At 35.3% G+C, this 22,297-nt stretch overlaps 1 protein-coding gene across 1 annotated transcript in view; it reads right to left on the bottom strand.

Moving 5' to 3' along the window:
• The window catches only part of LOC128549363 (gamma-aminobutyric acid type B receptor subunit 1-like), a 57,992-nt gene extending 49,496 nt beyond the window's left edge, over positions 1–8,496 (bottom strand). Inside the window, exons 1-2 of the mRNA XM_053525985.1 lie at positions 8,299–8,496; positions 1,531–1,668 (exon numbers count right to left, since the gene is read on the bottom strand). Of these exons, the coding sequence (XP_053381960.1) occupies positions 1,531–1,668; positions 8,299–8,496 (336 nt within the window). The remainder of the gene's footprint in view (positions 1–1,530; positions 1,669–8,298) is intronic.
• Between the last annotated feature and the right edge of the window lie 13,801 nt (positions 8,497–22,297).

Below are 22,297 nucleotides of genomic sequence, written 5' to 3'. Positions count from 1 at the left end.
TTGGTTTTGCTGTAACTCTGTGATTCAAGCAGGTATGCAAATTTTGATTCCATACCTCATATTTTTTTTTCGATGTAAATGAGATGTGAAACCAAAATTTGTAGTCCTGTTTGGCGCCATATAACCTATACTGTGTTGGTGCGCCGTAAAACCCAAATAAAATAAATCCTCCATCAAGTCGATATGACACATTAAATAGATTGTCGCGTTTTGAATATGTCCCTAGCGGGATTTATAATGGTATTGGTTTCTTCATGACAGTGTTTTACAGAAATTAATATAAACAGAAAAAAGGAATGGCCATTTTTGGAGAAAAAATAGTGTTCTCGTAATAACAATCCGGAAATGACGTATTATGTATTTTCCGTATGCTATTTCGGTATTCTCCGTTTTTTTACAGAAAATATTTGTGCTCGTTCAGCTACATTTACAACCAAAAACGCCGACTTGCGAATCACATGGAAAGTGCGGAGTTTCGTTACGGATCTTTTGCCTATAGTCAACGGTTCCTGCGAAGATATTAAGCGAGGTTTTTGACCGAGATTAAGGTATTTGCAGGAAAATCTGAAATTTTATTAATGGATAATGAACTTTTATCGAATGGAAAGTTTTTGTAAAATATAAATGACTGATAGCTTAGTTAAGATGTCTATTTTCCATAAGAGTCTCAGCAGAAATGTTTCAAATTTGCACGAAAAGTTGATTGGCTGCATAAGTGTGAATAGTTTATATTTCAGTCAATCAGGAGTCAAGATCAAAAACGTGTCTTTATTGTAAAATCCAATCGTCCAGAATGATATTTATAACTACAGTCAAATATGTGCCAGAGACCATTAGTGAACACGGACAGCCTGATTGTAAAGAACTCTTGTTTTCCTTCCAAATTAAACTTTTCAGTTTATTTTGAGTACTGAATGAGGAACCCATGCACATTAAGAGAAAATTTGGTTTTCCATAGCTCGTTCTTTAAAGTCAAACCCAAACTCAAAGATCAACAGAAAAGGAAACGATAAGCAGTGATTTTCTGTTTTAATGTTGCCCTACAAAATTAAATGCAGACTTATTGAGTTGTTTGCTCCGTCAATGGTACAAACTATGGTATAGTTTTATTGCGTGTCATCATAAAAAAACATTTGCAATTAGATATTCTTTAAAAGGATTTGACCTTAGCCAAACAAAATATGGCGTTTAACTTTAGAATGGTAATATGTCACAAACTAAGTCGATACTTGGCGATCAGGCAAAAAAAAAAAAAAAAAAAAAACAAATAAAAAACAACAACAACTCTGCTTTGGTCCATATATGATCTTGCAAATAGACCTTCTTTCCATGTGTCAAGTGTTTTTTTTTTGTTAAATAACATGTCATATTTTGATATGTGCAACTAGCAGCAATCATTACAATTTTGAAAACTCTATCTCTATATTGTATGACTACAATAAGTATCTATTACCTTCCTAAAACTGTAACTATTAATGTGAATCCACGTGAACATTTATTTACAGGATGCAAACATAAGTTAAGTATTACCTCTATGACATTGTAGAAAGGTACAATTTGTCCCGTGACTGTAAGGGAATCAGAAAGTGTTGGCCCGATGATAGCAACTTTAGGTGGTCCTTCCGTCAGCATTTCAGTTAATTGTCTCGCGGCTAAACCAGCTTTACCCTGAAATACATAAAACCATACATCATAAGATAATGGCAACCTAAGGTGGCCGTACCGTCATCATTTAAGTTACTTGTCTCGCGGCTAAACCAGCTTTACCCTGAATTACATAAAACCATACATCATAAGATAATGGCAACCTAAGGTGGCCGTAGCGTCATCATTTAAGTTACTTGTCTCGCGGCTAAACCAGCTTTATCCCGAAATACATAAAACCATACATCATAAGATAATGGCAACCTAAGGTGGCCGTACCGTCATCATTTAAGTTAATTGTCTCGCGGCTAAACCAGCTTTACCCTGAAATACATAAAACCATACATCATAAGATAATGGCAACCTAAGGTGGCCGTACCGTCATCATTTAAGTTAATTGTCTCGCGGCTAAACCAGCTTTATCCCGAAATACATAAAACCATACATCATAAGATAATGGCAACCTAAGGTGGCCGTACCGTCATCATTTAAGTTAATTGTCTCGCGGCTAAACCAGCTTTATCCCGAAATACATAAAACCATGCATCATAAGATAATGGCAACCTAAGGTGGCCGTACCGTCATCATTTAAGTTAATTGTCTCGCGGCTAAACCAGCTTTATCCCGAAATACATAAAACCATACATCATAAGATAATGGCAACCTAAGGTGGCTGTACCGTCATCATTTAAGTTAATTGTCTCGCGGCTAAACCAGCTTTACCCTGAAATACATAAAACCATACATCATAAGCTTTATTGCAAAAGTTATTACTATAATGTAGTTGCAGACTCCTAAATCCTTCAGATGGCTTGTATCTTATTTAACAACAGCTTCTGTGCAATACGATTAGGATATTTAGCTTACGACACCCATTTTTCTAAACAAAGAATGTAACCATTTTTTAAAATCAGATTATTAAGAAACAAGATACATTTTGTAGATATTTTTTTTATTTTTCTTAACTGACCCTTCATCATCTGCATACGTAGAAACCCACCGTTTGCTTCAGACAAATCATATCCCGCATAATATTTAAATGGAGAATTTCATCAAGTCGCTAACTATTCTCCGTTTATCGCCGTCGGTATCCGCAATTAGTATCATTGCATTCTATTTGAAGCGTGTTATGTCTGACAATTATTTTAATATCCATTGAAGTCTCAGGCATGAAGCGGTCAGTTAAAAAATAAATCAGTATTGTCTCTAATGAGAGTATATTTAGCTTCCCGCTTATCTGAAGTTTCATCTTCATACTATTTTATTTCAAGGGTAATCACTTACATGCTTTTATTTCACATGCATTTTTTTCTGGCATACAGGTTGTCATATATGAAAGCTTGATTTGTTTCTTATTTTCTTTTATCCAATAATAATGCAATATTGCGTGCCCTTGACACTTCACACAAGTATGGGTTTCAGAGATTTTCAAAAGATAAGCCAGGTCAAAAGGGTTGGCAAAGAAATTAATATGTAACTATGAAATCTCAGTGTAAACAATGTTATATTTAATCACAGAAATCAAGTAATGTAAATAAAATTGTTATTCGATCTCTTGTTCTAACAACATTATTTCAGTAATGTACTACGCTACAGTAACCTAGAGTTAACCCGTATAAACTTACCCTCCGATTGTACTTCCCCTGCTTAAAAGAGAAAGGGGACTAATGACTTTTGACCTGAAACATTAAGTTATTGAGAATAATTGCGACGATGGAAAATAGAGTTCACAGCCTCGATGGTATCCTATGATAATTTGTCAAGACACCTGATGAACTTATTATCCCCTTTCTAAATTCCAGTTTGTTTAGTTCTGCCCATTTTTTTCTCGTTTGGGGGCAAACCCATTACTTTATCTGGGGACCAAACGCCGCTTTTCAAAGTACATTCAATCAGGGCTGTTATATTTCGATCTTCTTAGATCGTTCAGCACGACTTTTATGTCGTGTTATTTGTACTGTTTAGTTTCTCAGCATGACCATTTTGGCTCGGGTGGTTCCAGTACCCCCGCTTTCATAGCCTTGGGTATTGTTTAATCACCCCTTGGTTATGGTGCATACCTTTACTTTTGTCTCTTGACAGTTCCTTTGATATGCAGGCTCCATAATCTCAGATCCCCTTTCTAAATTCCAGTTTGTTTAGTTCTTCCCATTGTTTTCTCGTTTGGGGCAAACCCATTACTTTATCTGGGGACCAAACGCCGCTTTTCATGGAATTACACGCCTCTACACGTGTATCATTGAAGGTTCCATGTGTACCGCCGTTTGAATACATCTGCGGATGTCTCTAAATTGCTTTTTGTACTTTTAGCATGTGTAAATGTTGAGTTCTGCTCAACCCGGGGCTAGAGGGCGTGGACGGTAGCTTGCATTTCCACTACCGTCCATGAACAGGCTCAATCAAACCGAGCCTGCAACATTTTCGTTTTTGTCGTGTTTTTGAGCGACCTGTGAAGTTTCCATTTTTTTCTATTTTATATCACCTATACGAGGGTCATTAAATAAATTCTATCACTTATGGCCTTCCAAAAAAGTCATTGTACATAAAATAAATAAATAATAAAATCTGTAAAAAGATCCTTTGGAAGCAAAGAATGCAACCAAGAATAATAATAGCAGACTCGGTTTGTTAGAGTCTGTTCATGAGAGGTAATGAAATGTGCAACATCTTCTACGCCCCCTACACATATGTTAAATGGACTCCATGATCCCAAAAGTCCAGAAAATATAAGTTTAATAATAAATGATAAAGTTAACCGTTGTGGCTTTATTTCAATGCTATAATAATAAAGAATGAGAAAGACAAAAATAAAAAAGCAACAATGATTTATATTTAAGCCTAGGCTTCAATGCGATAGTCTCTAAATAAGTCATTTTCTGAATTTCGTCTTATCCAAGATTGTTCTTTAGTGTAAGAACACTTTTTTTCAAGTTTCAAGTAGGTCCAAATAGTCTCCAAGACAGTAACCGTCCAGGTAGGTTTGCTTTTGCTGCATCAAAGAAAAAGCATTGTCTCCGTTGAAGGTATGGTAGTAGAATATGGTCGCTATAATATTTACCTGACAACAAACTCGGTCGCACTTTCATTTCATCTGCGCTGAAGCAGAAATTGGCAATAAGGTATCGTTAGTAAATATTCATTAACTATTTTCCAACGGATCAGTTTGTATGAAAACTAGTCTAATACTTATGGAAAATAAATTTCATAAAACAGCAATATGTGAGAAATGCGATTCAAATATTAACATGCACTTTAATATTGGAATCTGAAGAATGCAATTTCATGTGAGATAAAAAAACCGTCAATCATAAATTTCACAGGAGATGTGATCTGGAGATCTTGGAATCTGTGACATGGTACTACAATGCCTTTTCCTCTGAAGTATGCTTACAATCTGCCTTCTCAAATGGAAAAAAGATCGTTTTCGGAAAGCAAAATTGGACCAAGTCTGAGCAGTCCACCTTTAAAATGGCATTGCACATCCAATTCAAAACATGGTTTCAGCTGTTGCTGAAGTTTTGTAGAAAGAATTCCATGATGTGAAAATTACCTTTGGCTTGAATATCATATTTGTTTTAATTTCAATCAATATCACAGAGATCCAAATATAAAAGGTATAGGCGATATTCACTGGAAATTTAGCATTAATGCAAAAGCAATTTGCCACAAGCGTAAAGTGCATATTACCATGGGGATAAAAATATCACATGCTTAGTTTAATATTCCCTTTAATCTATCCTTTACTTACCATTTTGTATCACATTTAGAGTCATATTTCGTGTCATTGAAATGGGAGACAACATTTGTCTATGGACCAATAAAAAGATTATTGTGTCAATTAAGACACCACAGAAAGGCTGTAAGAAGAAACCTTTTGTCGTAGAGGATTTGTAGAATTGCTGTGCTGAAGCATACATGCATCGAAACCTTGTCGCTTTAGGATGTAGCCGAGAAAGTAAATATTTCTGGAAAGTTTAAGTTAGCATTTTCATACATGTTCCTCAGTAAATTATTGCAATATAAGAGCGTACATTCGGTATTTTCACAGTGAATTCGCTGGTAAGAAATTATGAAACTGTTGAAATGAGTAAACTTATGTTTGTCTTTTTTTAAGGTATAATATTTTTCACTTGTGAACACCATAATATCTTACATTTTTGACATGGCCACGCAACTCGCGGACATATTGCATCTGATGTTCGCTCCATGAAAGATACTTCGATCTCTCATTGAAACAAACAAATATCCTCTATAGCTGGATTAAGTCAAAACTACAGAACGGTGTTTCATATCGAGCCTGAAACCGTAAAGTTCTTGTACATAATCAAAATCCACAAATCATGATTACGGAGAAGCACATGGAATAACCAACTGAGCATCTATTTGGCAAAAGGTGGGTTTGGTAATGGTTACCAACAGTTTTACCTGTTAAACTGGAAATGGTTATAAATCACTTAAATATGCTTTGACGATAACATTTATTTATCAAGAATTCGTGCATGATTTTTTGCCTTTCTGTCTCAAATGATTTAGAGAAAGTTAAAGTTGAAACTGAAACAAAGTCGTTAAGATAGATTCTTCTTTTCGTTATCAGACTTATAATATGAAATATTGCTGATTTCATTCATTTCTGGAAAACGAACATTTGCCTTGTTCTAAATACAATCTGACCATTTTGCAATACAATTTTGATTCTTAAGGGTGTACACAAAGTTGTTGAAGAACCTGTCTGTCACGTGGTAAAATACTGCCGTTATGGAGTAATTTCGTATGCTGGCTCAAATTTGACACACATTTTAAATTCTAAAATAAAAGTGTTTTGCGATCGTTGTGTCTGAATATCGTGACATATAATACAATCGATCTAGGGTTTATAATTTGGTCTAATTGTTACATTTCTTACCAGATTAAGTGCTAGTTTTACCTTGGGAGTTGTGTTCGAACTTCTAGAAGTCTGGTATTTAGGTCTTATTAGCTAATGGACTTTTTTTTTCTGATCGGCTCTTTTGTAATTGCAAACATATTTCATACAGAATATGACCAATCATTTAACATGAAGAATATGCCGACATGATCCTGTCGACAGAGTGTAAAATGTACCATGATGCAAAACGGAACTTTCTTTTGAAATCAAAATTTCTAAATGATCGAGGTGTCCCGTTTTATGATTGTAATAAATACATCACGTATCTGTGCTCGCCCGTCTTTATATTTCTTTCAATTAATGAATAATTCATTTGCCGTGTGTTGAACTTTTGATTGATCTGAATCTGAATATATATTTGCTGGAAAAAAACATTTCTACCTCTTACGTGTCAATAAACAATGTCGCCATGTCACTGAAAAGATGAAACCACTTAGTGGTATACAGTGGATACTCACTACCAAGCTAGAAGAGCTCGACTTTAAAGATGATGTGAGCTTACTATCTCACCAATTCCAGCACATACAACAGAAAACGGTAGCCTTGCATGAGCAAAATCAACTGGCCTTAAAATCAACACCAGCAAAACCAGATCACTCAGACTCAATGCCTAGAACAACTCTGTCATCATCCTTGATGGAAAATCCATCGAAGACGTCAGCAGCTTCCCCTACCTGGGTAGAATTGTATCTAAGAGCGGATGCGATGATGAGGATATCAAAGCAAGATTAGGGAAGGCAAGACACGCTTTTGGGACCTTAAGACCTATTTTGAGGATTTGATGAATACCAGAAATACAAACTGGTAGTTAATATTAATTCATTTAAGGCTTTATAACGTTTTTCATAGAATGTTTCTTACCGGGAGAATAGGAGTATCAAACACATATGTATTAAAGAAATAGTTTATATAAATACTAAAATATCATAAATGACTGAATAAATACTTTAATGCGTCCAAATATTTTCAAAATGTTGTTTTTGTCGATTTGAAAACCGAAACCTGCAACTGTCCTGTGTCATTTCCTGTTACATGCACAACAAAGAGTGTAACATTTACCAAAATATTGATTTTCACATAATAAGGGATCTCCGTGACCAAGTGGTTAAGGTCTCTGACTTCAAATCACTTGCCCCTCATCGATGTTGGTTCGAGCCTCGAGCCTCACTCGGGGCGTTGAATTCTTTGTTAGGAAGCCATCCAGCTGGCTTACGGAGGGTCGGTGGTTCTACCCAGAAATAATGCACGGACGGGCACCTTGGGTCTTCCTCCACCATCAAAGCTGGAAAGTCGCAATAAGACCTTTAAGTGTGTCGGTGCGACATTAAACCCCAAAAAATAAATAAATAACATAATAATACGATTATTTTAACAAAAATATAATTTTATCAAAATATTGATCCTAAGATTTACTGTACGAGTGTAACATACGTTGCTGGATAATAAAGTTACAACAAAGAATAACATTTACCAAAATGTAACAGTTTCTGAGAGTGAGTTTTACCAAAATATTGATTGAAACATATCAGTAAGATTCGAGCATACATCGAGAGTAAGAGTGTAACGTTTAACACTATATCTATTGTTACAGTTTCGGTAAGGTTGCAACTACCGCAGTTCGCTGATACATTTTCAACAAAAATGTAACTCTTCCTGACCGGACATGGATGTGTAACAGATCATTATAGTGTCTTAAAGTTTACTATTGTATGCTTTAGCCTTATTCATACCTGAGTGTCCTTAATAACCATTTCGAATTCATAGTCTGCCAGAATATCCGATCTGTTATATATTCCCTGGAATGCGTTCTCGAACACGGTCGGGAAAAAGTTGGTGTACCTCACATACCAATGGTCTGATAGCTCCAGCAATACACCTATATATAATTTCTTCTTTTCACAGTATATACAGCCAAGAAAAGTTAGCATGAATACTATCAATTCTTTCAAAATCATATTAAAATGTTGTTTAAAGTAACATTTGATATGCACATACGAATATGTATTTAAGTGACTAAAATGTCTTGACAACGTTCAGAAATTAATTTCTACTCGTCTGCAGAGTATTGAGAAAGTGAATACTGTCACATATTTTGTATGAAGATGTCATAAAATAGTTAACGCGTGGAACGCACTGTAACAAATAGCAGACTGATATTGGTAAAATCAGCGGAAAGTTATAGCCGATGAAACAGATGCGCTCTTAAAGTTGTAACGATTTTATTCTAAAGTAAAAATGAATTTGTATGCATATGATATATACTATCAAGGATGTTTTATTTGCGTTGTGGTTTTGACTTGGGTGTTAATCGTGTTTAAGAAATAAAAACATACTAAGTATATTTTTTCTAAGCAAATCAAGATAATTGTAGCGTTATACATTAGGTATTGACCGACAACAGAATTTGTCCATGGTATGACTTGAACCACAATAGTGAAAGAGCAAAGCAGTCTTCTTTCATTGCAAGACATGAACCAAAGGAGTTGAATAACAAATGATTCGTATCTTGCAATACTAGGAGCAAAATGGTTGCAAACCTTGGACCAATATCACCGAAGAGTAAAGAATTCTACCCTGGCAAGACTTCATCCATTATCACAATATTTGAACCAATGTAACCGGAAAGTAAATAAGCCCAATTTACTTTACAGCAAAGATTACAATGGTCTTACATAGGCAGACATGTAAGATTTTTCTTGCCTATCATGTTCAAAATAGATCGTTGTGACACATAGATTTGGGTATTTCGTGGCATTATTGTTATAGTTTATGACGTCATAAAAATGTCACCTAACTTCACGCTATTTTAGACAATGTTTTCACCTAGGACTTAGGAATTTATAGTTCAAATATCTGTTTTATCCAATGACAAGCGAAATATTTTCAAAAAAGTAACCAACTTATTTTCATATTATTTTATAACTGAAAAAATTTGGTCAATTCATCCTGAAGTAGTACAAAATTAATGAGTATTCATTGTTCCGTCTAATATGGATTTTCCACACTCAGGGAGGCGGAGCAACTGCCAAAATAGGGACTGAAAATAAAGAAATAATGTGTCTATATAAAGAACAAAATAAAGTCTGGAAAGTAGATCCCTCGGAAGCACCGAGAACAAGGCAAACAGTGAAAATTGCAGACAAACCATGTATAAAAATATCAAATTGTTTTTTTTTCCCCCTTCTTTTTAATGCAAGCTCGACTTTCATAGTTCAAGATTTACCTTTCTGCACCTTTCACTCTTTGTATTATCTCCACGATATTAATACAGAATTGATCGGGAATTGCACTAGTTGTTGTTGTTTATATATATATATATCTCCAAATTTTCCTATTGTTCATTATATTTAAATGTAAACCGGAGGTCAGTTACCTCTACTGGTGTAAAAATAAACCAGAGTGCGCTTACTATATATATAGATCTACATATATAACTTTGTCTTGTTTTATCTTTAAGTTATAAATATAAGATTAAATTATGAGTTAAACATGCATATCATATTTTCATTGAACAAGAATGTTATTTTGTGTTCTACAAACTAATCGTTAAGTGAGTCGTCTACTATGTTTTTATTATAACATTCGTTGGCCACACCTCCCACGGAAATTCAAATTCAAACCTTAAACTTTTTTCTCAAAGTCACTTTTGCAAAATAAACAGATTTTTTATAAGATATTGTAAAAAGTCACTATGTACAAATGTGTAAATTAAAAAAAGATCTTTCTATTGATTTAAGATAATTTCAAAGAAGGGTTCCCTGTGTGATTTAGTTTACTTGAGACGGAGAAGTTGGTTATTGATACACTTATTGACATTCTAATGCATTCAGTTTTGCCTTCACTACGCTGCGCTCCGTTCCGGCAAACTTAATTGCATTAGAAGTCAATAAATGATCTATAACCTATACTTCTTGCCTACCCAGCGGGGAAAGTATACATTTGTCCGAGCACGCACCAGGGATAGATATTCCGGTCTTTTCCAGGAAAAAACCTTGTCTAAATAGCGTGTACTTAGGTGACGTCACATAGTACTGGCACTTTTATGACGTCATAAACTATAAAATAATGCCAGAAAATACCCAAATTTATTTGTCACCACGATATATTTTAAACGTGATATGCAAGAAAAAATGATCTAATATTTCAAGACAGCTTTTTCCCAACCCTTGGGACAGCTTGCATAAAAAACCTCGGCTTTTCATTCAACACCGTCCCTCGGGTAGGGAAAAACCTGTCTTACACAGGCAGACATGTAAGATCATTATAATCTATCCCTTAGCGCGTGCTCGGAAAAATGTGTACTATCCCCGCTAGGTAGGCAAGAAATCAACAAATATCACCGAAGCAAAGAATGCATTCCATGTAAGACTTAAATCAGTGGTGCAAGGCTTGAAGAGCAGACTGGCAGTGGAGCAAGACTTGTCCTTTGTAGAACCTAAACCCATGCCGTAAAGTAAAGCAAAGTATTTTTGTCTTACAGGACCTGTCCGACCTGAACCTATGCCATAAAGGAACAAAGTATTTGACCTTTACAAAACTAGAACCACTGTTCTTAAAACAAATGTTTTGTCTCTTGTAGAACCAGTGACGTGGCAGAGCGAAGCTTTTGCCACTTACTGAACTTGAACCATTACCATTTCAGCACTTTTGACTAATCGCAAGGGCCATAATTCTGGTCTTACAGAGTAAACTCCAAATTATACTAAGGTACACAATTCACATGCTGAAAAATATACCTACATGGTTACATGACTATAGGTGAAATGTTTTAAAGATATAATTACACGCTTTCTGTAGTTTACATGCCAAACAAAAGAGAAGAAGGATTTCGGATTAGAACTGGCCTAGACAGAAGTTTTGATGCAACGTAGTTGACGCATACTCAAAGGACAACATGACAGCTAAGTTAGCATTTATCATGTAGATAGAGCTAAATTTCCATTAAACTAATAAGATTCTATATTAAAGAAACTCATTGAGATACCGCTAAAATATCTATTTACAATGAACATTAGTTTTCGCTTTTATTAAAATATTATAGACTTCTCCGATTCAAGTTCTAGTAATTTTAAACTTTATTACACGTTATATGATATTTGTTGATATTTAATGAAATTTTTATTATATTTAATGATGTATAGGAGTGCAATCTGATATTTTCCAGCTGATAAAGAAAGGTTACGTTTTACTAGCTATTCACAATTTTATGATATATTTTTTGTTCTTTTTTTTATATTTTCTTAGTTTATTTTATAATTTTTGGATATCTTAAATTATTATACCTCACATAAATGTCCAATGCAAATTTCCCATTAGTTTAACTTGAATATTACATGTATATCGTATTCCCCAATGACTTTATAACAACTCATGCGCAAAATCGTTATTTTCAATTTCTGCGCTGGTGATATGATCCATAATTTCATATCACATGCGCAACATCGTTATTATGTTTTTTTCTGCGCATGTGATATTATTTTAAATTTTTCATATCACCCGTTGAGAGATTGACACCTACGCATTGATTAAAAGACTGAGTCGATAAATTTTCATACGGAGCGCTTATATATAATTATACCTTTAGGATTAAATTACCCTTTTCTGGTGCTCTTGCATGTGCGAATCCGGCCGAATTTTCTTTTTTATGCTACGTGCAAAATATTTCGAAAACAATTTTTCATCTTATATTGAATCGAAACTACCACCATGAGATTGGAAATGATCTAACTAAGAAAATGAGTGCTCACACTTATATGTTTCGTTTAGAAAAAAGAAAGTTATCGCCGTTTTTCGAATGTTACTGATTGACGCAATGTTGAAATATTAGAATAGATATACTGTAGGGGTCAGCGATATGTAAAAGTATCAACTAAATCTATCAAAAAAGTCTTATTACACAGCAAAGTCGCCATAACAAGTAAGTCCGATCGATTCATAACAAGAAATGCCAAAATACTTCAGAAAATGGGAAAAGCAGCAAATTTGGCACAAGTTTTTATCAAAAAGCAAAAGACACATTTTTGTCAAGGGACCCATTGATATCTTTCAAGATGGCCGCCGTGTCGGCCATTTTAAAAATGGTCGCCAAACTTGATATTAACTGTTAGGGATTCTAATGAAAGTTCACTGTATTAACATTCATCCCCAAAATGTACTGGAATATAAATGTATATGATACGATGAATATTAATTTATAATAAAAACATAGAATAACAGTTCAAATGCAATTAATTTCTTTCTGTTTCCACTTAACAAAGTGACCAATGTACATGCATCAGTACACACTATCAAAAGATGATAGACAACATGAGTAAACTTGCATCAGGCTGTGTAGAGAATTTCAGCACTTGGCATTACATCTTCCCCAACAGCCTATGTATAGTGTGCACATGTATTTGAGGAGCTATTGAGGCAATAATACCAGAAAGGTTCTAATTTGTCAGAAATACCTCTGGTCAGCCTCATTCCTCTTGATTTAAAATCTCAGGAAATGCCTATTTCACATTTGGCCTGAGATTCTATGGAGCCCGTAGACTACCGGTATCCTTCTTTCCGTGCGCCCTCCGTGCGATTTCCGTACGAATTCACGGGACCTGCAGCCTCTGCAATTTCGTTTAGCAAAACGTTATACAAATTTGTAAAGTCGTAAGCCCGTAGACATGCTGTAGGCGGCATTGTACAATCCCTGCACGGGCATCGTTAGGAGGCTGCGCGCTGATCGTACAGCCAACGCATGATTTTCCGTGAACATGGTGCCCAAAAGATTTCGTACTAAGAATGTATACTCGTGGTCCTTCACAAGGACCTCGCATAGCTGCCGCAAGGTTGTCACTAGCTGCCCGTGCAGTACCCTTGAAATCGCACGGATATTGATCAATTATTGCGCGACAACCCTACAAAAGACGTACCATTGCCATGTAGCGGCCTTGATATGGGCAAAATATTTTTCAGATGGTCATACGATTTCCGTGAAAAGCTTGCAGACTTCACGGCAGCCGCACTGAAATTGCACGTTTTCCGTATAATCTCCGCGTAGCATCCGTACAGATTTCTCCTGGCCTACCCCCGATAGCCTGTACAAAAATGTCACGCTGCTTGTATATAATGTGAACAGATACGCCGTAGCCCGTAGCCACCTGTGATGCCCCAAAAACCGTAAGGAAATCATAAACTAATTTATCGCACGGCGCCCGAGTCAAATGTGAATTAGGCAAAAGGAATAAAATACCTGACACCATATGTGCCCGACTTGATAAGCAACCTTTTAAAGTACATTTTGTATATTCTAGAGTTGTAGCAGACGATGGAGTAATTCACGCTGTAGACCTTCTCTGCGTGAACAGATACTTGCGAGCCTCATTGACATTTGGACATGTTCTTCATATTAGACTATCGCAGGCATTTGATGTAAGAAGTGCTCAAGTTTTAAAGAAGAAAAAAGAAAGTGAGAATTGTATGTTGTGAAATCAAAGAAAATGGTCAAAGTTACCCAAGCATTTTTTTTTTGCTCGCACAAAGAAAACCTGTGAAGGCAAAGCATCTCTGAAAGCTTGCAAGGAAAACAAAAATTATGACTTTTAATCACAGAATGACAGATCAAGACAGAAACGTAGAGAAATTGCATTTTATCCGTACCCGCCACAAATGTCAAGTGGTATTATCCTTGGGAACAAATGCATGTTGTAATTAAACATCCAGACAACATGCTGTCACTTGATGTACATCACATTAGAAGCCTGAAGTTTGTTTGTCTGAAGATTCATGTATAATACTGAGCTTAATCCGAAACTGTGAAATATAAGAGTCGGCATCTCTTTTCAAACGTCAGAAAACAATGACGTCGAGTCATATTTTGAAAATTAAAAGCTCTCATTGATTTGGATCGATGTATTCTCAGTCCATTGTCCATATTCATTAATAGCACAGGAGTCTGAAAACTGTAGTTTAAGTATTCATTTTCAATATGTACTTACTTATCATAGTTTTTAATTTCTGCAAACATGTCCAAATATAGATATTACCGGTCATAACTGCACATGATCTCGTATTTTGAGAACAGTCGTAGAACTGATAGATTCTGCTTCTAACTTAGTGACTGTGCACACATTATATGCTAATGACATGAAACTATGAAGTTCGAGCCCTAGCCGTTTGATACCAAAGGCGTATCCAAAGGGGTCCACGTGTACGATTAGTAGCAGTCACATGCTCTACCGAACATTATTTAATATTTTGCCAAGTTTGATCAATTCATTTTGTAATATCAAAAATCGCTTAGGGTATCATAAAATAAAATGAAAGATCTCAATAAGTTCAATTAAGGATATCATAAAATAAAACTAGTTTTCAGACATCTAATGGTCGAATTATAGATATCCATAAATCAATTTGTTACATACATAAATGCATTTAATGAAATTAAACAAATAAAAAATAATATCGTAAAATGAAATTTTGATATTCATAAAAGACATGAGGATATCCATAAATTTATTAACGATATCACAAAATAGTGAGTAAATCGTAAAACGGCACCTAGTCTGACTACCGACTAGATAATCTTTTCTTTTGAAAAAGTAATTTTGTTGTATATTCTAACTTCATCAGTCTTTGAAAAGGGACATAATTAAACAAAATTTGAATAGCCTCAAGAGTTGTCTCCTGTGAACAAAACACAGGGTCTGAACACGGACTAAACGGCACCAAGTAGGAATTTTAATGGGTTTAACGTCTCATCGACATATTTATAGGTCATATGGCGGCTTTCTCCCGCGACCCAAGGTTCCCCTACATGCATTATTTCATCAAGGGCGTGAACCTGGGTAGAACCACCCACCTTCCGTAAGCCAGATGGATGGTTTTCTCACATGAAGAATTCAGCGTCTCGAGTGAGGCTCAAACCCACATCGGTGAGCGACATATTATTAGTAGTCAGCGACCTTAACCACTTTGTCATGAAGACCCTCAAGAAGGAATTCAATCAGACTATGGCCACTATTTCGGACATACCTTAAGTCTTACGGTGTTCTTACAGGGTAAGCAAAGTATTCGTAGCAGACATTTCCTGTGATTCGTACGCCTCGTTATTTAGGACACTTCATAAATGTCTGCGTAAGTTTAGGTCTTAGCGTTCTCGTAGCGTATAAAAGCTTATGTTTTTCTACTTATCTGAAAGCGAATCAGTTTCTTTCTTATTGTACCAAGCTGAAAATGGCCCGAATATATTTACTGAAGTTGTCATTCCATTCGTTCTAGACAACAAACATGGGTTCATTTCATACAGATGGTTAAATTTTGTGTTTTAACCTGTTTTTATAGATAAAAATGCCCAACTTTTTATTTGTTTCACAGCGAAGGAAACACTTCAAAAGACATTAACACCTGTCCGTCTGTTCATCCGGGACCATCGATTTAAAGATTTGTCAGATTTGCATTAAAAGTTGAATTATTAGGACTTCAATAAATTGTACTGACGATATTTTAATAAGATAAGAATTTAAAAATTACAACTAAGGTTGGCTTTTACCACAGTTACTGCTGATTTTAGTAAATGTCTATATTTGCCAGCAGATGTTGTTCATAATATGACGGAAAATCTTCTACACCACCGTCAATTCTCCAACCATCACATCGGAAAGTTAAGCACAGTACGATACGGGTTGCGTTTTGGAAATACATATTTTATATCCTTTGAGGTACATAATTGTATATCACCAAATATAGTTGAATTTTCTCGTATTACTATTAAGTATAACTATCACGGAAGTACTGGAATCTAAGACATTTAGCCCATGAACTTCAACAGTGTTCTTTCCCTTGACAATACTCCTGTGCAGAGGTTGGGAAATTTAAGAAAAGACTGTTACAGTTGAAAAGTTGTTTAGAAGAAAGATTCTTTTAATAGTATTGTTATATATAATTTCCCACTTTGAATACCTTAGGGAAATACTGTACACTCCTTACCAACACTTTGTACTATTATTATACCACATTTTATATAGCATTCTTTCATGCACATGTACACGTTCAACACAAACAAAAATAACAAAAGTCATAAATGTAAAACATAGATAAAATAAGATAAACATATACATGTATACATAATTAAACGAGTGTTCGAAAAGTATTGTGTATTGTGGTATGAAACCTTGAAAACTGATGGAAACGTGCATGTTTTCATTTCATACCCTAAAAATATTCCCCGTGGTGAGAAATGCATAATTTTAGTCTATAAAGCGTCACGGTAGGCTGATCTAGTATACTACGGAGGTACTGATTGACAGCAGAACCGAGAGCTGGTCGCGACCGATATCTACGACCAGAAAGGAAGATTTTCAGTTTTGGAACAGAAAGAAGTCGCATGGCGTCAGATCTGGGCAATAAGGTGGATGTGGTAGCACAGTAACTCCCTCCGACTCTAAAACTGTGTTACTGTACTAGAGATGTGCGCTGGAGCATAGTCATGGAACAGTCGAACATGTTTGAAACCTGTGACTGGGCGAAGTTTCTTGTAGTACATGTACTTCATTAATTTTTTCAAGATAATGTCACGGTAGTACCTACTAGTCACACTTCTACCCTGTTTTACTGAAATCTGTACTGCTATAACTTCGCTGGAGAAGAATATGGCATACAAAACTTTCTTTGCACTCAAAGTGCGTTTTGCAATTATTGGCCTTTGGCCATGTTTGGTGGCCCATATTTTGTTCCCAACCTTTCTTACAGGTTCAAAATAATGCACACAGGCTTCATCACATGTAACAACATTTGGAAAAAAAACTTTTTGTCGTATTTTGGGACATTTTTAGCAATCTTTTGGTAGTTTCAACACGTAGCCCTTTTTGGTCGTCAGTCAAAAGAAAGAGTACCCACCTAGCAGAAATCTTTCTATCTTTCATACTTTCAAGAATTTCTTAAAAATAAAATGAACTGTCACCAACGCCAACAGTGCGTGCAATATCGAGTATAGTATATCGAGCATCATTTTGATTTCTTTGATTTTCAAAACATTTTGGTCACACGTTCCTGTCTGGCCGACCTGATTTTGGGGCATTTTCAACAGACTCTACACCACAATCAAATTTCTTCTTCCATCTGCGAACTGTATCATAAGACACCTTATTAGACCCATAAATACGGGTTATTTCGGAAAAAAGCTCTTTCAAAGAACAACCGAGTTTACTGCGCACTTTTATATATGACGAATTTCTTCAGTATTTGTTATTCGTTTTCCAACCATTTTTGCTACAGTGTTCAACGACTGTCCAAATTGAAATGGCGACAACTCGGTAAAACGGTTATTGAATGGATACATGTTAATACCATTTTGTATTATATTAAATAGAGGTAATCATTATGAATGTATAAACATCGACCTGAAATTCCTCGTGGAAATGGCGTGTCACCACAATACACAATACTTTTCGAACACTGCTCGTAGTTACCCTGGGATAAAATATTTTCTACGCTGTGATATGAAAAGAAAAAAAAATGTATAGGTCAGTTTACGAAATGTTGTACAAAGAAGTGTTTTATCAGGTTTTTGAAAGCAGCCAGCGTGTCAACTTCCATAATCTTGACGGGAAGGGATTTCCAAAGCTTTGGAGCAGTGAACGAAAAGCTCTGATTGCCATACATCATGGTTTTAGTATTTGGCATTAACAGTGACAGCTAGTCTTGTGATCTTAGGTTTCTAACTGGTTTATACACTTCCATCATATGGGTTCCCTTATATATGCAGGGGACTGATCGTGTAGAGCCTTAGGTGTGGGTCAGAACCTTGCACTGTACCCTGTATTTCTCTGGCAACTAATTGAGCTCCTTAAGAACCGGTGTTATGTAATGCGACGAGACGTTCCTAGTGATAACAAAAGCTGCCGTGTTCTGGACATGTTGCCACTTGTCAAGTGTGCTGTTTGGAATAATTACATTACAGTAGTTTAACCGTGAGGTAACCAGGCTATTGGCAAGGGTCTTTGTGGCCTCACTGATAAGATACCGTCTGATGTGACCTATTCTGCGAAGTTGTGCATATCCAGTCCGGCACACAGAGTCGACTTGTTGTTCCATATCTATACCGCTGTAAAATACTGGACCAAGATTTCTAACACAATCTGTGGATTTTATCACAGGGTCACCGAGACGTCCTCAATGTACTTGGAGTTATGCTTTGGGCTTTATAAGCTTAAAAGTGTTATTGAGAGTCATCGGCTTTAAAATGGTGATGTCAACAGGTAGATGTGAGTTACATATTCATAAATACAGCAAATAATAGTTGAAAGGCAACTGCCTTCTTTTTCACAAAAAGGTTCCTAAGATATTGAAAACTTTAAACAATTTCTATTGGTTTATTTTAATTTTAATTTTAAATGAATAAAGCTTTTCAATTCTTGTACCAGATATCATATTTTTAGTCTTACTTATATTTATATTCAGGTATAATGTATCACAATACTGTCTCGACAGAGCCTCGCATTTTATTATCTTATACAACTCGTTTACTAAATTAGATATGAAAAGACACTCATTTAATATCATCTATATAACCATAGAGATTGAATTTAGGAATGGGTTTTTCTGCACTATTTAAGAAAATGTTGTTTAAATGATCAGTTATATTATTAACCTGTTTGGTTTGCATGCGATCTATTTCCTTGAATATTTTTATTAGGTCATTTACTGCATATTCTGGTTTATTTGAAACAAACATGAAAGTAAATTTTGCTCATTTGTTTTACAATCTATGGCTTTTTTTTATATTACAGTGTAGAAGTGCATGTCCAGCTGAATTTAGGGGCATGCTTGATTTCTTGTCCGGAGCAGATTCAGTGTGCACCTGACAGAGGAAACACTTATCAAGTTCAGTGGTTCAGCATTCAAAACATGCTAGTCGTCTTGCACCTCTTTCTGAGGTGGTGCATGACGTAAACAAAAATTGCCAACAATGGCATACACGTGAGAAATGAAACATGTTATTTTAAAGTATATACCACTATTTGATTTTTATATTACTGTTTTAACACTGTATAGACATAGTTATATTCTTATTAGCTCGCTGGGATGATTTTATACTTCACTGTATTAATGTTTTAAGAGCAGAACACGTATCAAAGTTCACTCGGTTCGCAGAAGTTGAATCCAGGATTCTTTTCCGAACATAAAATGAAGCACATCTGAGATTATCGGGTTCAGTTATATTAACCCTTACCCTGCTAAAAGTCTATAATGAACTTGTCCAGTTTTTAATTTGGACAGTACCATAAACTGTTAAAAGGGTTCCTATAAAAAAGATACTGTCTGAATGGCGAACAGTGCAGACCATGACCACACTGCACGGATGTGCTGGCTGATCTTGGTCTGCACTGGTCGCAAAGGCAGAATCACATGCCGCCAGCAGGCTAAGTGTTCAAGTAGTCTAGCATATTACAGCCATCTGACAAAGATATTGCATAATCAGTCACAGAAGTATTTACGAATGTCAGTTAGACACTCCTTTATCTTTCCCTAATCTTCCATCAAGTATCAATAAATTCTTGGTTAGGAAAACATCAGTTATACAATTATAACCGTTATAATTCTTTTTCGAATGCTATGATTTTCGATTAATCTATAGCCATAATGTTCCATTAAGGTTTAGGAGTATATCACCAAAACACAGAAATATTTTATAAACGAACAACATCGTTACCAATATTTTACCTGACCATAACATGGTCTGCCGTACTGTCCCGTACTGAAAATATTCTGAAAATGTCCCCCCTTTGAAAATGAATGCCATTTGTAAAGAAATAAAAATAAACAATCGCTGAAAACTGTGTTCCACATAGTTATGTGAAAATTCAACACTCGCACGCTATTACAAATGCATCAAAACAAACATGTGTAACAGTTCCTTGAAAATGGTGAGTTTTTAAAAGCGCTTGACTGTCTGGAAGTGGGGCCTGTTTAAACAGTTCTTTTTTCGGAATTCAATGCTTATATAAGTATATTGACGCTTGTTTTGTAGAGTAATATAAGTAATATACAAGCTATCATTACAAAAAAAAAACGCAACAAGTGTCAGTATACTAAAATAAACATTGAATTCCGAAAAAAAGACTTCCTAAATGGGACCCACTTCCGGGCAGTCAAACGCCTTCAAAAACACACCATTTTCAAAGAACTGTTACACATGTTAGTTTTGATTCATTTTATGAACAAAATAAGATAAATTTTCAATTGAATTTGCCCAGCTACTCAGATGTATTTGATTGGGCAAATAAAATTGAAAATTTATCTTATTTTATACATAAAAGCAGGATACCACTGTACTATTTCTGTAGGACAAGCCGTTTTGGATATTTTCTTATTCATGACTTTTTCCAGAAGGAGTTAAACAGAAAAATATTCTGTTCTCAGACTGGTTTGTTTACATTTTTACATTCAAATATCGCGCCATTTGACGCTTTTTTTGTGCCTTCAAATGAGATTGCGCGATACAAAACCACTCGGTAGAAGCGGAAGTTGATGGGTTATCAGGGTTTAAATAATTCCGAAAGCGATAAAATTCGCTTATTTTCTGCAAAAATAGCGTTCTTTGGTGGAGACTTCTTGTTGTCGGTGGTAAAATAATGTATGACCTTCCGATCAGTACATGAGTGCCAGCGAGAGCTTATTTCTATGGAAAGTTGTGACCGGCGAAACGGAGCAATGTCGGATTCCGTTCATTACCATGTTTTAATATAAGAACAGAGGGTGGGACGTCATAAATAAGAAGGCACAATTTCTTTGATATTCCTTTATAAATTGAAAAACAAGGCATATATTTATGAAAATAGGCCACTCAAAGCTAAATCTGCAGTTCTAGTGCCAGTGTGGTAGAGTGTCAGACTCTGATATTACAAGCCAAATAACAAGGCTCTAGCTATTGTCGCTTCAGAGAAGATAAAAAGATTGATACATCCCATCATAGTAGGTTGTCCCCGATAATCAATATTGGTTTCCCGATTGATAAAACTTTGAGCAAAAGATTATATAGGGAAACTATTTTATGGTTAATTTTAAATATTTCTTTAAATTTGTGAATGTTTTAGCAGATAGACATTATACATCAATTTATCCTCTTCAATTTGATGTAAAATATTTGCTCTAACCGAATAACTTCTTGCTTCCATTTATTTGGTGTCACCATCATTTATATTGAGCATATGATGAAAATCACTAAGATTTACAATTTCTTTCACATTAGAGGCAAATAAATCAAGTTTTCCAAGATATGTATGTGTTCTTACCTTTATGAACATTATGATAACATTTTTACAACTTCAATAAAGTAAAAGCTTCTTGCTTCCATATAACGTCAAAGTTAATCAAGAAACTTAAAACTTGGAGATTTCTTAAAGCTCTGTTGTCACCCATGCGGTGTTATTTTACTGAATTACATATACCAACAACTGACAATTCAATCCGGGGATATGAAATGATAACATTCATCATAATAAGAACAGGAGTGCCAGACTGTCACAAAATACGCCCGTCATTGAACATGGCCTAATTCAAGGGCCATAATCCAAAAGTGTCTGAGCGATTTGGCTGGTTATCGAACTTGGCCACATTATGCCCACAAACATTGTCAGCAAGTTTAGTGAAGATCGGATGAAAACTGTTTGACTTAGAGAGCGGACAAGGCTAAATTCGCAGATTTTCTAGTAATTCAAGGGCCATAATTCAAGAGTGCCTGGGGTAATTTGG

Source organism: Mercenaria mercenaria, chromosome 16 (assembly GCF_021730395.1).
Source record: "Mercenaria mercenaria strain notata chromosome 16, MADL_Memer_1, whole genome shotgun sequence".
Taxonomy (NCBI): domain Eukaryota; kingdom Metazoa; phylum Mollusca; class Bivalvia; order Venerida; family Veneridae; genus Mercenaria; species Mercenaria mercenaria.
This window is presented reverse-complemented; position numbering and strand designations above follow the sequence as displayed.